Source organism: Cetorhinus maximus, chromosome 8, assembly GCF_964194155.1.
Source record: "Cetorhinus maximus chromosome 8, sCetMax3.hap1.1, whole genome shotgun sequence".
NCBI classification, from domain to species: domain Eukaryota; kingdom Metazoa; phylum Chordata; class Chondrichthyes; order Lamniformes; family Cetorhinidae; genus Cetorhinus; species Cetorhinus maximus.
This window is the reverse complement of record NC_135886.1, coordinates 129,665,771-129,683,229: the sequence shown is the minus strand read 5'-3', so window position 1 is coordinate 129,683,229 and position 17,459 is coordinate 129,665,771. Positions and strand designations below refer to the sequence as shown.

Sequence of the window (17,459 nt, the reverse complement as noted above, 5' to 3'; positions counted from 1 at the left end):
TCTGGTTTATAGTTTGTATATTCTGTAGTAACAAGAATCAGGAAAGAAGGCCCCTAGAGTAATTGATTTAAAAGGTTTAATTTAAAGGGATAAGTCTTGGCAGGAGAGCTCAAAGCCGTGGTGTGCTCCTCATGCTCCATGTGGGAAGCTGGGAACATTTCCAGTGCCTGGAACCAGCATGTATGCAGGAAGTGTGTCCAGCTGCAGCTCCTGGAAGCTTGGGTTTCAGAGCTGGAATGGTGGCTGGGGGCATCTGCGAGTCTGAGAGCATCATGGATAGCATGTTTAGAGAGGTGGTCACACCACAGCTGAAGAAAGGGAATGGGTGACAACCAGGCAGTCCAAAAGAAACAGGCAGGTAGTTCAGGAGTTCCCTGGGGTCCCGCTCGCAAATTGGTATTCCATTTTGGAGGCTGATGAGGGCGCTGGTTCCTCCAGGGAGTGCAGACAGAGCCAAGCTTCTGGCACCATAAGCAGCCTGTCTGTACAGAAGGGGAGGAAGAGCAATAGTAATAGGGGATTCTATAGTCAGGGAAACAGATAGGTGCTACTGTGGCCATCAACGTGACTCCAGGATGGTGTGGTGCCAGGGTCCAGGATGTCACTGAACAGCTGCAGGACATCCTGAAGGGGGAGGGTGATAAGGCAGAAGTCATGGTATATGTTGGTACCAATGACATAGGTAGAAAGAGGGATGAGGTCTTGCATCAAGAATTCAGGGAGTTAGGCAGTAGACTGAAAAGCAGGACCTCTCGGGTTGTAATCTCTGGATTACTCCCAGTGCGACAGCGCTAGCGAGCACAGAAATAGGAGAATAGTGCAGATGAATACGTGGCTTAAGAGTTGGTGCAGGAGGGAGGGTTTTAGATTCCTGGATCACTGGGACCGTTTCTGGGGAAGGTGGGACCTGTACAAATGGGACGGTCTATATCTGAACCAGAATGGGACTAACATCCTTGCAGACGGGTTTGCTAGTGCTGTTGGGAGGAGTTTAAAATAATTCAACAAGGGGAAGGGACACAGAATGTTAGCAGAATAGGGACACCTCATAATACAGTAAAACAATCAAGTCAGAGGGAGTACAGCTGCGTAAGTTTCAAGGGAGTAAGGCAAGGCTGGATGGCCTCTACTTTAATGCCAGGAGTATTACAGGCAAAACGGATGAGTTAAGGGTGAGGATTGACACGTGGAATTGTGATACAGTAGCCATCACAGAGACGTGGTTGAGGGAGGGGCAGGATTGGAAGCTCAACATTCCAGGATATAGAATCTTCAGGCAAGACAGGGGAGGGGGTAAAAGAGGTGGAAGCATTGCATTATTAGTTAAGGAGCCAGTTACTGCAGTAAGGAGAGAAGATATCTTGGAGGGGGCATTGAATGAAGCTTTGTGGGTAGAGCTTAGGAATAAAAAAGGGGCAGCCACATTGTTAGGTGTTTATTATAGACCCCCAGATAGTCAGTGGGAAATTGAGGACCAAATATGTGCACAATTCGCGGAGGTGTGTAAAAACAATAACAATAAGGAAATTATATTAGGTGATTTCAACTTTCCCAACATTAATTGGGATAGGCATAGTGTTAAGGGCTTGGATGGAGTGGATTTCTTGAAATGTGTACAGGAGAACTTTTTATGTCAATATGTAGAGGGTCCAACAAGGGACGGTGCAGTGCTGGACCTAATTCTGGGGAATGAAGCCAGACAGATGGCTGAGGTGGTGGTGGGGGAGCATTTCAGTGATAGTGACCACAACATGGTACAATTTAAGCTTGTTATGGACAAAGAAATATACAAGTTTGAAAAAAAATTTTTTGGATTGGGGGAGAGCGGATTTTAGTAAAATAAGGCAGGATCTGGCCAAGGTAAACTGGGAACAGCTACTTGTGGGAAAATCTACAGAGGAGCAGTGGAGGGCTTTCAAAAAGGAAACGGGGAAGGTACAGGCTCAACATGTTCCCTCTCGGGTGATAGGAAGGAGAAACAGCCCAAAGAACCATGGATGACCAGAGATATTCAGGATAAGATGAGAACGAAAAGAGAGGCTTTTAACAGGTACAAGGGGCGCAAATCAGCGGAGGCATTAGTGGAGTACAGAAAGTGCAGGGTGGAGCTTAAGAAAGCAATTAGGAGAGCAAAGAGGGGATATGAGAAAGCTCTGGCTGGTAAAAATAGGGAAAATCCCAAGATATTCTATAAGTATATCAATGGGAAGAGGATAACCAGGGAAAGAGTAGGGCCCATTAGGGACCAAGGGGGCAATCTATGGGTGGAGCCAGAGATCATCGGTAGAGTGTTGAACGAATACTTCATATCCATCTTCACCCAAGAGAATGAGGATGAAGATATGGAACTTGGGGAGAGAGACTGTGAGGTTCTTGAGCAAATTGATATAGGGAGTGACAAGGTGTTGGAGGTGTTGGCAGGCTTAAAAGTGGACAAATCTCCAGGTCCAGATGAGTTGTGTCCCAGACTGCTGAGGGAGGCAAGGGAGGAGATCGCAGGGGCTCTGACCCAAATTTTTAATTCCTCTCTGGCCACGGGGGAGGTGCCAGAGGACTGGAGAACAGCTAATGTGGTACCGCTATTTAAGAATAGTTGTAGAGATAAGCCAGGGAACTACAGACCAGTGAGTCTCACGTCATTGGTAGGGAAACTATTGGAGAAAATTCAGAAGGAGAGAATCTCTCTCCACTTGGAGAGGCAAGGTTTGATCAGGGATATTCAGCATGGTTTTGTCAGAAGGAGGTCACGCCTAACAAATTTGATTGAATTTTTTGAGGGAGTGACCAGGTGTGTAGATGAGGGTAGTGCAGTTGATGTAGTTTATATGGATTTCAGCAAAGCCTTTGACAAGGTCCCGCATGCGAGACTTATAAAGAAGGCAAATGCACATGGGATACAGGGTAATTTGATAAGGTGGATTCAAAATTGGCTTAATTGTAGGAGACAGAGAGTGATGACAGAAGGATGCTTTAGTGACTGGAAGCCAGTGTCCAGTGGTGTACCACAGTGTGCTGGGTCCCCTATTATTTGTCATTTATATGAACAACATAGATGACTATGTGGGGGGCAGGATTAGTAAGGTTGCAGATGACACAAAGATTGGCCGGATGGTTAACAGTGAGGTTGAGTGTCTTGGGCTACATGAAGATATAGACGGGATGGTCAAATGGTCAGATAAGTGGCAGATGGAATTTAACCCTGAAAAGCATGAGGTGATACACTTTGGAAGGAGTAATATGACAAGGAAATATTCAATGAAAGGCAGGACACTAGGAAGTTCTGAGGAACAAAGGGATCTTGGCATGTGTGTCCATAGATCTCTGAAGGCAGAGGGGCATGTTAGTGGGGTGGTGAAAAAGGCATATGGGACACTTGCCTTTATCAATCGAGGCATAGATTGCAAAAGTAGGAAGGTCATGTTGGAGTTGTATAGAACCTTGGTGAGGCCACAGCTGGAGTACTGTGTGCAGTTCTGGTCACCACATTATAGGAAGGATGTGATTGCACTGGAGGGGGTGCAGAGGAGATTCACCAGGATGTTGCCTGGGATGAAACATTTAAGTTATGAAGAGAGGTTGGATAGACTTGCGTTGTTTTCATTGGAGCAGAGAAGACTGAGGAGCGACCTGCTCGAGGTGTACAAGATTATGAGGGGCATGGACAGGGTGGATAGGGAGCAGCTATTCCCCTTAGTTGAAGGGTCAGTCACGAGGGGATACAAGTTCAAGGTGAAGGGCAGGAGATTTAGGGGGGGATGTGAGAAAAAACATTTTTTTACCCAGAGGGTGGTGACGGTCTGGAATGCGCTGCCTGGGAGGGTGGTGGAGGCGGGTTGCCTCACATCCTTTAAAAAGTACCTGGATGAGCCCTTGGCATGTCATAACATTCAAGGCTATGGGCCAAGTGCTGGTAAATGGGATTAGGTAGGTAGGTCAGGTGTTTCTCACGTGTCGGTGCAGACTCAATGGGCCGAAGGGCCTCTTCTGCACTGTGAGATTCTGTGTTTCTGTGAATGTCCAAAAATGGGCATGCTAGAATTTGTCAGCAATAGATTAAGTTATTTTTCATAGAGAAACATCAACCTACAAATGGAGTAAAACATATGTTTACTCACAACAATCCTCTGATTCATCATCAGTACGCTGAGCTTGGTAGAAGTACCAATCTGCAAGGTTTGGCCAGCCATGAAGATCAGCTGAAATGGGAAAAAATAAGCAAGTGATGCAGTAGATTTTATCAAAGCTTTACTCTTGGGATAAACACCAAATTGACTTTCAAACCTGAACCCACCCAAAATTGAGCCCCTTTTGAGGAATTTGAAGAGAAAATAATTAGAATTTTTGGCAACCTTATTTGGAAAGATTTAAACTGAGAATACCTGTAAGAAGAAACGCAACATATAACTGCATGTTTTCTTTCATCCTTTGTGACACCATCAGTAAAACTTCTTTGGACAAGTTACTGAGCCTAGCTTAGCCTAGCCATACAAGAGCTTAACTGAAATCATTAGCGTAGGGATACAAAAAGTCATAGCACTGTTCGAAGGACTGCAGGGCATTAAAAGCCTGACTTTCAAAAGTTTTGGAACTTTGGTGGAGGCAGCCAGCTTTTAGGAGCCCTCAACCTTCAGACTTAATAAGGGCAGGTGTCATGCCTCCAAGCCCACCTTCAAGGGGCCGGGGAAATTCAGCCCTCTCTTTTAAAACAGGACTAACAAAACAGCAAGAAACTTACTGTGTTTGCAAGATTTGTGTTGCATACTTCCCCGACGTTATGTTATTGGTTTTAAACAATTTGTATCATCAAAACTCCGGGAGTCAGTTAAGGTAAATATAATGCCACTGATTATTATGGATCTAAATATCATTTAACACTAATTTGACAAGGTTGGGGCAAAGTTCTTTTTGTGTTATTATAAGGCTCTTTGGCACAAAATCAATAATTCAACATGTGCTACCTCTTCTATGGATAGAAAGCAAGACTCCCTTAAGAACTCCATCCAAAGAAAATACTGAAAGATTGTCTGGAGGCAGATGTAACTTCAAATCACCATGGGCTTTTAAGAATATATCGCAGTCAAATTAGCTCCGAACTTTAATACACAGACTCTCGCACTCAGTGTCAGCCTTTACCCACACTTTACCTACCACATTCATCCTCATCAGCTCCATTTTCACACTCTATGATCCCATTGCAGTGTAGAGGCTGTGGCAGACACACACTGAGATTGCCACAAGGGAAGTATCCAAGGGGGCAGGAAATGGTTTGAAGTCCTGTATGAATTGCATTGGAAGCTACAACAAAAAAATGGAAAGATAACATATATCAGTCTAAAAGTAGGGTTTCCAATTTGAAAATCCTATGTAACTGCACTGCATGACAGGAGATTTTATTCTAGAGTTTATTAAAAACTGGGGAAGAAAATAAAGATTGCTAATTCTCCTAAGGCCATGAAGACCTCCGGCCTACCGGTTAATTGTTCTGCACCATAATGTGCTGAACCATAATGCATCCCCAGCTTCATCAAGCACCAATATGTAGCTGTCAATAATTAAGCCTTTTTGATGCTGCATTAAAGTTTTCAAATGGACTCCATAGCTGGCTTTCGCTGTGAGCCAAATGGTGTGATGATAATCCTATGAATCCAAGGTCTGTGCTAAGACAGCTCATCTCACCAAAGGGAATGATTTATGTACCACAATTGGACTTGGGGAGAACACGTTCTTAAAATGGTACACAGCACAAGGCCAGTGAGGATTGGGTGAGAGGGTCGCTGCATGTATTTTAACCCCTGCATGCTCCATTCTCCAGGGGCGGAAGGGTGAAGCACAGGTTATAATTCCTACTTTCTCTAAACTATTAACCATTCTCACCTGATCTTGTACCTCATAATATGTAATATGTACGCATTATGTAGAAAACAAACCAAACTGTTGTGCTGTACGAGGAAAGCAAACTCTCCTCGTCAGTGACGCAAAACTCCAAACTATGTCAATTAACATTGCAGTTTATGAAACAAATATCTGCATGCACCATCTAAGAAAAAGCAGCATTTTTGAAATTGGTGTAAAAGTATAGAGGGACAATTACGATACATTGACAGTTATGTCTGACCTGACAGTTCTTACTGGGATGTTATAGGAATATTGCATGATGAATCAAATCCATGCAGTACCTCATCTGAGATTGCTTGATGTTGACATTGGGTGTGAAAAATGGAAAAAGTGTTACATTCTCTAGAACAATGTTTGATACAAAGTTTTTGCAGCACAGAAATGGCCCATTAGGTCAACAAGTCCACGTTAATGTTTATGCCCCACACGAGCCTCCTCCCACCACACTTCATCTAATCCCGTCAACATAGCCTTTTAATCCTTTCTGATTTGTACTTACCTAACTTCCCCTTAGATGATTTATGCTATTAGCCTCAACTACTCCCTGTGGTAGCAAGTTCCACTTTCTAATGATTCTCTAGGCAAAACGTTTCTTCTGAATTTCCTGTTGGAGTTAAGAGTAACTATCTTATATTTATGGTCCCTAGTTCTGGTCTTGCCCACAATGGAAACATTTTCTCTACGTCTACCCTCTATCAAACCCTTGCACATCGTGAAAACCTGTCAGGCCACCCCTCCGTCTTTTTTCTAGAGAAAAGAACCTCAACCTGTTTATTCTTTCACAATAGGTATAACCTCTCAATGTTGGTATTATTCTTGTGAATCTTTTTTTTTGCACCTTGTCCAGTGCCTCTAGATCTTTCTTTTAATAATATCAGAACTTTAGCAGCTTGTGGTGGAGCCCACTAGGGAACGGGCAATTCTAGATTTAGTGATGTGTAATGAGGCAGATTTGATAAGGAGCTTAAGGGGAAGGAACCTTTAGGAGGAAGTGAATATGATAGAATTTACCCTGCAATTTGAGAGGAAAAAACTGGAATCAGATGTAATGGTATTACAGTTGAATAAAGGCAACTACAGAGGCATGAGGGAGGAGCTGGCCAGAATTGACTGGGAGATGAGCCTAGCAGGAAAGACAGTGGAACAGCAATGGCAGGAGTTTCTGGGAGTAATTTGGGAGACACAGCAAAAATTCATCCCTAGGAAGAAGAAGCGTACTAAAGGGAGGACGAGGCAACCATGGCTGACGAGGGAAGTCAGGGACAGCATAAAAGCTAAAGAGAAAGCATACAATGCGGTGAAGAGCAGTGGGAAACCAGGGGATTGGGAAGCCTACAAAGACCAACAGAGGACAACTAAAAAAGAAATAAGGAGGGAGAAGATTAAATATGAGGGTAAACTAGCCAGTAATATAAAAGAAGATTGCAAGAGTTTTTTTAGATATATAAAGGGCAAGAGAGAGGCAAAAGTGGACATTGGGCCGCTGGAAAATGACACTGGAGAAGTAGTACTGGGGAACAAAGAAATGGCGGAGGAACTGAATAGGTACTTTGCGTCAGTCTTCATGGTGGAAGACACGAGTAACATCTCCAAAGTTCAAGAGAGTCGGGGGGAAGAGGTGAGTATGGTGGCCATTACCAAGGAGAAGGTGCTAGGAAAACTGAAAGGTCTGAAGGTGGATAAATCACCTGGACCAGATGGATTACACCCCAGAGTTCTGAAGGAGATAGCTGAAAAGATAGTGGAGGCGTTAGTGGTGATCTTTCAGGAATCACTCGAGTCAGGGAGGGTCCCAGAGGACGGGAAATCGCTAATGTAATCCCCCTGTTTAAGAAGGGAGTGAGGCAAAAGACGGGAAATTACAGGCCGATTAGCCTGACCTCGGCCTTTGGTAAGATTTTAGAGTCCATTATTAAGGATGAGATTTCAGAATACTTGGAAGTACATGGTAAAATAGGGCAAAGTCAGCATGGTTTCATCAAGGGGAGGTCATGCCTGACAAATCTGTTAGAATTCTTTGAGGAGGTAACGAGTAGGTTAGACAAAGGAAAGCCAATGGATGTTATCTACTTGGACTTCCAGAAGGCCTTTGACAAGGTGCCGCACAGGAGGCTGCTCAGTAAGATAAGAGCCCATGGTGTTAGAGGCAAGGTACTAGCATGGATAGAAGATTGTCTGTCTGGCAGGAGGCAGAGAGTGGGGATAAGGGGGTCCTTCTCAGGATGGCGGCCGGTGACTAGTGGAGTTCCGCAAGGGTCAGTGTTGAGACCACAACTTTTCACTTTATACATTAATGATCTAGATGAAGGAACAGGGCATTCTGACTAAGTTTGCAGATGATACAAAGATAGGTAGAGGGACAGGTAGTATTGAGGCGGGGAAGCTGCAGAAGTATTTGGACAGGTTAGGAGAAGTGGCAGATGGAATACAACGTGGGGAAGTGTGAGGTCATGCACTTTGGTAGGAAGAATAGAGGCATAGACTATTTTCTAAATGGGGAGAGAATTCAGAAATCTGGATTGCAAAGGGACTTGGGAGTCCTAGTCCAGGATTCTCTTAAGGTTAACTTGCAGGTTGAGTCGGTAGTTAGGAAGGCAAATGCAATGCTGGCATTTATTTCGAGAGGACTAGAATATAAAAGCAGGGATGTGCTGCTGAGGCTTTATAAGGCTCTGGTCAGACCACATTTAGAATATTGTGAGCAATTTTGGGCCCCGTATCTCAGGAAGGATGTGCTGGCCCTCGAGAGGGTCCAGAGGAGGTTCAGGAGAACGATCCCAGGAATGAAAGGCTTAACATATGAGGAACGTTTGAGGACTCTGGGTCTATACTTGATGGAGTTTAGAAGGATGAGGGGGGATCTGATTGAAACTTACAGAATACTGAAAGGCCTGGATAGAGTGGACGTGGGGAAGATGTTTCCATTAGTAGGAGACACTAGGACCCGAGGGCACAGCCTCAGAGTAAAGGGAAGACCTTTTAGAACAGAGATGAGGAGAAACTTCTTTAGCCAGAGAGTGGTGAATCTATGGAATTCATTGCCACAGAAGGCTGTGGAGGCCAGGTCACTGAGTGTATTTAAGACCAAGATAGATAGGTTCTTGATTGGTAAGGGGAATCAAAGGTTACGGGGAGAAGGCGGGAGAATGGGGTTGAGAAACTTATCAGCCATGATTGAATGGCGGAGCAGACTCGATGAGCCGAATGGCCTAATTTCTGCTCCTATGTCTTATGGTCTTATGGTCTTAACTATTGTCAGCACTCCAAGTGTGGTCTAGCCAAGATTTTATGCAAGTTTAACATTTCTTGTCAGCTTTTTAATTTTATTTCTCTAGAAATGAATCCTAGTGTTTTCTTTTTTTATGACCTTTTTAAACTGTGTCACTAACTTTAGTGATTTGTATATCTCTACCCCAAGATCCCGCTCTTCCTTTACCTCGTGTGGACATTTATTTTCCAAGGAGTGTGCGCACTTATCTATTTTGAAATTCATTTGCCAATTGCATGCCCAATCTATAAATTTATTAATGTCCTTCTGTATTTTATTGCAATCCTCTTTATTAACTATGCCCTCCATGTGGCTTCATCTGCAAATTTTGAAATTGTCCTCCCACTCCTGAGACCGAATTGTTGATATAAATGGTGAACAAGTAATCGCAACACCAATCCTTCCCACTTTTTGCCAATCTGAGTAACTAACCTTAATCCCTATTTTCTGTTTTGTACCCAGCTTGCCATCCATTCTGCTATTTTTACTCTGACCCACATGTTCTTAGTCATGCATCTACAATGTGGTACTCTTATGTATGCTTTCTTTTACTTCTTCAAAGAATTCAATAAGATTGGTCAAGCATGACTTCCCTTTTTGGAATCTGTGCTGACTGCGCTTTACTTTATTTTCAGTTCCCAGATGTTTTTTCTATTATATCTTTGATTCAGTTTTCCATTGGGCAGAATCGTCCCAGATTTGCACTGATCCTCAATCTGTCCATGACACCACGCACCACCCACACATGCCAACCATTGTTCTCAACTGACCAGACAGGCGTCCTGCTTAGACCGTCTCCATCTGTATTCATTCAGGACAAGCTGGCACACAACAAAAGGGAGGTCGCAGATTGGTGGAGGAATGCCTGACATCAAGGTCCTCACAGACTTTGAAAACAAAGTTATCCACCTGGCCAGTGCCAACCTGGACTATTCCTGTGCTGACGGTGAGGTTGGCAGTGCTCAACCAAGTGAGGATCCAGTAGTGTAACATCCATCAGACAACCATGCTGTGAAGTTCCCCTGTTTTGTAGTCCCCTGCCATACACTAATTATCTCTCTTTGCTTTCGCAGGCACATCTGGGCAACAGCCGAGGGGATCCATGAGCCAGGATCTCAACTCAAACCCCGAAGACACCTCAGAAGAAGAATGTGATGACACCCTAATTGAAGACCTGTCACAACACTCACCACACTCTCCCCCAGAACAGAGACACACACCTCAGTGGGACCAAGTTCTAGAGTAGCCTCGGGGTCACACTCTGGTGAGCACATTGCGCTGTCTGATCCAAAGCAGGTAGAGGCAGGGACTCCAGCACTTGGAGGACTGCTGGAGGCCAGAAATCTGCTGGAGCTGCAAAGTGAAGCTCGGAAACATCAGGAAGGGATGTCCACTGCAGTCCTCAGATTGCAAGGCACAACAGAGGAGTCCATACGCCTTCAGTCTGAGGTGATAGCGCCGGCATGCCAACGCACTAAATAAGGATGGGGGCCACCGTGGAGATTTTGGTGCAGGACATTGGTCCTGCATTGCTGCATGGGCTGAACTCCATCGTTGATGCCACAATTGGCCTCCAACAGTGTCAACATGAGAGGGGTGCAGGGCAGCTCGATCTCACTCCAGCTTCCCCTTCTCCTCAAGGAGTCAGCCAGGGACCCTCGGGCATCCATAGGGAGAAGGATCAACAGGTGCACACCCTGGGGCCATCTACCCAGGTGACTCCGGGAGTGTCCAGCCCATCTGAATCCCCTCTTCTTGTGACCTCAGCAGCGCCAGCTCCACAGGCCAAGGAAGGTGCCACTGCCACACAGCAGGACCCCAAAGCAGGCTGGGGACCTCCAGTCTCCAGAGGACACCTGCCAAGGTCATCACAGATAACAGGGCATAGCAGTCAGCAGGCAGCCTTCACCTCCACTGTGGATGTCAGGGGAGCACCAAGACATAGTGGCAAGGTTAAGAAGGTTAAGAAGATGTAGTTGCACAGCCTGGGCATGGGTGTTAATCACCTGTACTTAATGTTCACTATTGTAAATAAACTCCCAAGAATATCTCCTTGCCTATGGCTCTTTGTTATGATGAGCAGTGTTCGTGTCACTCAGATGTGAAACCTTCTTTCCTACACAAGATAAAGGCAGGTGTCTCAATCCAGGGCATCTTCGCTGTGCAGTGTGTAACCTTTAGACTAAAGTGATGGTTGGCTTCACACTCACTGGATACATTAGTGATGCTTGCACCTCGATGGTGCTTGTCATTGCTGCCAGAATGTTGTGGGCAGGCGTCACCAGAGGTTCGTCATTCTCTCTGTGTGCTCTCAGCACCTTTGAAGTGAGGCTGGTCCCACCATCCCTTCAGTATCTGTGACCGGTGGCGGTGTGCTCCTGAAGGGGACAGGTGCTGAAGGCTGCCAAATGATCAGGCGCATTTAAAGTTTCATGGCTGTGTCTCCATTATATGACTCTGATCACAGAGCACAAGTGAGCTGCCCTCAGCCAGACAGGAGTCAGACATTCTCAGAGTCTATGTAAAGATCTATGGAGTGTCCTCACTGCATGTTGTCATCATCCTCCTGGAACCTAATGACTACTAGGGCCTCCGCTGCGTCTCCATGACATAAGCCTGAGCACTGAGGGTATGTGCGCAGCCATTAGCCGCACAGGAGTCAACATTCACAAATGCAAGGTGAGGATGTCGGGATTGTCCTTACCGCATCTCGCCATCATCCACCACAAGTATTTCCTTATGCGGGCCTCCCGACTGCGCCTGCCTCGTCTAGCCAGTGTGATGGTTTCATCACCACCATCCTCGACTTCAAGGACCTCATCACTGTCATCCTCTTCGATGTCCTCCTCATCAGAGGAGATGTACATCTCTTCCATCTCTTCCTCAGCCAGGTCCTCCCTCTGTTTGCAGCGCCAAGTTGTGTAGCACGCAGCAAGTAATGATGATGTGCAACACACTCGGTGGACTGTATTGCAATGCTCCACCAGACCTGTCGAGGCACTGGAAACTCATTTTCAAAATGCCTAATGTTTAGTGCACCAAAGTCTGGGTTGTGGCATGAGCCTCGTTATACCGTTGCTCTGCTGCTGTCTGACGCCGCCGCGCGGGTGTCACCATCCATGTCCTCTGTGAGTAGCCGTTGTTCCCGAGAAGCCAGCCCTGCAGTCTCTCTGGACTCTGGAAGATGTCAGGGATTTGAGACCTGCTGGGGATGTAGGAGTCGTGTACGCTCCCTGGGAATCATGCGCAGACCTGTAGGATGCGGTTGGAGCGGTTGCACACCAGCTGAACATTCAACGAGTGGAAGCCCTTGCGGTTGACATAGTTGACTGCTTGTTGCCATGGATATCTACGCCCCATGTAGTACAGTTGGTCGCACCGTGCATCTGTGGAAAATCAGAGATCTGCGCAAATCCCAGCGCTCTTGCTTCCTGGCTTTCCTGATCCCAGGCACAAAGTCTGTGCCTTTGCGAAGATAGCATCCGTGACATGGATACATGTGTGTGTGGAAGCTTGCGAGATCCCACAAAGGTCACCTGTGGAGCCCTGGAAGGAGCCACAAGTGTAAAAATTGAGCGCAGCGATCGTTTTCACCACCACTGGCCGTGGATGCCTTCCATTGGCCTGTGGCGCCAAATCCTGCAGCAGGTGGTATGCATGAGTGACCATTTACCTTGACATGTGCAGCCTTCGGGGACACTGACTTTCAGTGGCATCTGTAGACCCTGGGTCTACCAAAGCAGCTAAGAGTGATGGCTCTCTGTGGATCTTCAGCTGCATGCACTGCAGACCCTGCCGCCTCTTCACCTTGAGGGAGGTGCTCATCCCTTTACAGAGCTAGGTGTCTCTGCTGCACTTTTCTTCTCTGCTCTCTGTAAGCCTGAGGAATACAGGTAAATCACCAGGCTCCATGATCCCAATAAAAGCAAAATATTGCAGATGCTGGAAATCTGAAACAAAAACCAAAATAGCTGGAAAAACTCAGCAGGTCTGACAGCATCTGCGGAGAGGAAGACAGTTAACGTTTCGAGTCTGTATGACTCTTCATCAGAACTAAAGAAAAATAGAAATGAGGTGAAATATAAGCTGTTTGAGGTGGGTGGGACAGGTAGAGCTGGATAGAGGGCCAGTGATAAGAGGAGGCAAAGAAGAGATTGCCAAAGATGTCATAGACAAAAGGACAAAGGGGTGTTGACGGTGATGATATTAGCTAAAGGATGTGCTAATGGTGACATTAAGGGTAGAAAGCAGGACGAGCAAGTGACAGGTGGCCCTAGTGGGGGTGGGGTAGGGGGAAGGGATCGAAATAGGCTAAAAGGTGGAGATAAAACAATGGACGGAAATAAATTAAAAATAATAATAGAAATAGGTGGGAAAAGAAAAATATATTTAAAAAATATATAAATTATTAGAAAAAAGGGGAGATCGGAAAGGGGATGGAGGAGAGAGTTCATGATCTGAAGTTGTTGAACATAATGTTAGGCCCAGAAGGCTGTAAAGTGCCTAATTGGAAGATGAGGTGCTGTTCCTCCAGTTTGCGTTGAGCTTCACTGGAACATTGCAGCAGGCCAAGGACGGACATGTGGGCATGAGAGCAGAGTGGTGTGTTAAAATGGCAAGCAACAGGGAGGTCTGGGTCATGCTTGCTGACAGACCGAGGTTGTAACATAGAAACTAGGAGCAGGAGTAGACCATTCAGCCCTTCGAGCCTGCTCCACCATTCATTATGATCATGGCTGATCATCCAACTCAATAGCCTGCTCCCGTTTTCTCCCCATACCATTTGATCCCTTTTGCCCTAAGAGTTATATCTAACTCCTTCTTGAAAACATACAATGTTTTGGTCTCAACTACTTTCTGTGGTAATGAATTCCACAGGCTCACCACTCTCTGGGTGAAAAAATTTCTCCTCATCTCAGTCCTAAATAGTCTACCCCATATCCTCAGACTGAGACCCCTGATTCTGGACTCCCCCACCATCGGGAACATCCTTCCTGCATCTACCCTGTCTAGTCCTGTTAGAATTTTATAGGTTTCTATGAGATCCCCCCTCATTCTTCTGGTCACCCGTCTGCGTTTGATCTCTCCAATGGAGAGGAACCCACATTGGGAGCAGCGAATGCAGTAGACTAAATTGAGGCAAGTGCAAGTGAAGTGCTGCTTCACTTGAAAGGAGTGTTTGGGCCCGTGGACGGTGAGGAGGGGGGAAGTAAAGGGGCAGATGTTGCACCTTCTGCGGTTGCATGGGAAGGTGCCGTGGGAGGGGGCTTAGGTGTAGGGGGTGATGGAGGAGTGGACCAGGGTGTCCCAGAGGGAATGGTCCTTGCGGAATGCCGACAGGGGAGGTGAAGGGAAGATGTGTTTGGTGGTGGCATCATGCTGGAGTTGGCAGAAATGGAGGAGGATGATCCTTTGAATGCAGAGGCTGGTGGGGTGATAAGTGAGGACAAGGGGGACCCTATCATGGGGGTTCTGGGAGGGAGAGGAAGGTGTGAGGGCGGATATGTGGGAGATGGGCCGGACACGGTTGAGGCCCTGTCAACCACCGTGGGTGGAAAACCTCAGTTAAGGAAGAAGGAAGACATGTCAGAAGAACCGAAGCAGGATGTGAGGAGCTGTAGTCGAGGTCGCATGAAGTGGAACCGGGACCTGGAAAAATTTATTAATTTTGCTTCCGATTTCCAAAAGAAAAGCCAACAACTAAGAAAAACATGGATGGTCCAAAGATCATGAAAGACGAAGTAAGAACAGCAAGAAATAAGATAGGAAACAATAAAGCCAAAGGCATAGATGAAATAGTCACCGAACAAATTAAAAGTTTAGAAGACTTTAGAATAGACAAACTGATGCTCATCCTTAATTAAGTTTATGAAATGGCAGAAATCCCAGAAGACTTAGTCTCCATAATGGAAAATTCTACTTTAAGTCCGGTGGCAGGTGGGAATGTTGGCATGATTTCTGCTGGGCGGCGGGGCGGATGAACACGCGTAATCTTCTGCTTTTCAGCTCACTTTTTAAATTCACTTACAGGATGTGGGTATCACTGGCTAGACCAGCATTTATTTTCCATCCGTAATTGCCCTTGAGAAGGTGGTGGTGAGCTGTCTTCTTGAACCACTGCAGTCCATGTGGTGTAGATACATCCACAGTACTGTTAGGGCAGGAGTTCCAGGATTTTGACCCAGCAACGGTGAGGGATGGCGATATATTTCCAAGTCAGGATGGTGAGTGGCTTGGAGGGGAACTTACAAGTGGTGGTGTTGCCATGTATCTGCTGCCCTGGTCCTTCTAGATGGTGGTGGTCACGAGTTTGGAAAGTGCTGCCTAAGGACCCTTAGTGAGTTTCAGCAGTGCATCTTGTAGACGGTACACACTGCTGCCACTGTTCGTCGGTGGTGAGGGAGTGAATGTTTGTGGAAGGGGTACCAATCAAGTGGGCTGCTTTGTCCTGGATGGTGTCAAGCTTCTTGAGTGTTGTTGGAGCTGCACTCATCCAGGCAAGTGGAGAATATTCCATCACACTTCTGACCTGTGTCTTGTAAATGGTGGACAGGCTTTTGGAGTCAGGAATTGCGTTACTTGCTGCGGGATTCCTAGCCGCTGACCTGCTTTTGTAGCCACGGTATTTATAGGGCTGATCCAGTTCAATTTCTGGCCAATGATGACCCCCAGTGGAGATTCAGCGATGGTAATGCCATTGAATGTCAAGAGGCGTTGGCTAGTTTCTCTTTTGTTGGAGATGGTTATGCCTGGTACTTGTGTGGCATGAATGTTACTTGCCAATTGTTAGCCCAAGCCTGAAGATTATCCAGGTCTTGCTGCATTTGGACATGGACGGCCTCAGTATCTGAGGAGTCGCGAATGGTGCTGAACATTGTGTAATCATCAGTGACCGGCCCCACTTTTGACCTTATGTTGGAAGGAAGGTCATTGATAAAGCAGCTGAAGATGGTTGGGCCTAGGACACTACCCTGAGGAACTTCTGCAGTGATGTCCTGGGACTGAGATGACCTCCAACAACCACAACCATCTTCCTTTGTGCTAGGTATGACTCCAGCCAGCGGAGAGTTTTCCCCCAATTCCCTTTGACTCCAATTTTGCTCGGGCTCCTTGATGCCACACTCAGCCAAATGCTGCCTTGAGGTCAAGGGCAGTCACTTCCACCTCGCCTCTGGAGTTCAGCTCTTTTGTCCATGTTTGAACCAAGGCTGTAATGAGGTCAGAAGCTCAGTGGCCCTGGCGGAACCCAAATGGAGTGTCAATGAGCAGGTTGTTGTTAAGCAAGTTCTGCTTGATAGCCCTGTTGGTGACCCCTTCCATGATTGAGAGTAGACTGATGGGGCGGTAACTGGCCAGGTTGGATTTGTCCTGCTTTTTGTGTACAGGACATACCTGGGCAATTTTCCACATTGCCGGGTAGATGCCAATGTTTTAGCTGTACTGGAACAGCTTGGCTAGGGGTGTAGCAAGTTCTGGAGCACAAGCCTTCAATACTATTGCCGGAATGTTGTCAGGGCCCATAGCCTTTGCAGTATCCAGTGCCTTCAGCCGTTTCTTGAAATCATGTGGAGTGAATCGAATTGGCTGAAGAGTGGCATCTGTAATGCTGGGGACCTCCGGAGGATCAGCAAGGAGCTCGGAGGGGCGAGCAGGGCTCGAATCCTGTGGCAGGGTGGGCAAGAAGTTGCCCTTAATCTCAAGAGGTCAAAGGTCCTGGCACCATATTTAAAGGGCACCCAGACAGACATTTACTCTTTGCAGGCCAGGAGCTCCACACTAATCCTACAGAGTCCTTGTGAACACAGCTCATAGTGGAGAAGCTCACAGATATGAGCCACCACATCCCGGGAAATACAAGGAAGCCTCCGGCATTGCCTTTCACTCATCTCTAGGTAAGAGCACCGCCTGTGATACACCCATGGTCGGACCAATGCTCGCCGTTGCAGTGTTCCATGTTCACCAGTCTCTTGACTTTCTAGAGGCCCTGCTGCCTCTTGCTCCTCAGGCCCTTGCTGTTCCTGGCTTGTGCCAACCAGCAACGGGCCCTCCTTCTCCTCATCTAGATGAGAGCCATTTCCAAGACAGGGTTGCCTGCAGCCTGCATCATCGATGCCTCAGTGGATGTGTGAACGAATTGAAGTGATATATTGTGGGCATCTCCTTTTCAGGTTTCCCTCCATCTCAAAGTCAGCAGGCAAATGCTAAGCCCTTCACCCAGTATCTGAATAGAAATGGCATCCCCACCTCACCCCTTCCAGGTAAAGACATCCTGGAGGACCAAAGATGGGTGTTCCTC

General features: G+C 46.5%; 1 protein-coding gene across 2 annotated transcripts in view; it reads right to left on the bottom strand.

Annotated features, from left to right (window-relative positions):
• rxfp2l (relaxin family peptide receptor 2, like) overlaps positions 1-17,459 on the bottom strand; it is a 155,835-nt gene that overhangs the window by 98,673 nt on the left and 39,703 nt on the right. For both annotated transcript variants that reach the window (XM_078547594.1, XM_078547595.1), the window contains exons 2-3: positions 5,149-5,295; positions 4,116-4,196 (exon numbers count right to left, since the gene is read on the bottom strand). In XM_078547594.1, the coding sequence (XP_078403720.1) occupies positions 4,116-4,196; positions 5,149-5,295 (228 nt within the window). The remainder of the gene's footprint in view (positions 1-4,115; positions 4,197-5,148; positions 5,296-17,459) is intronic.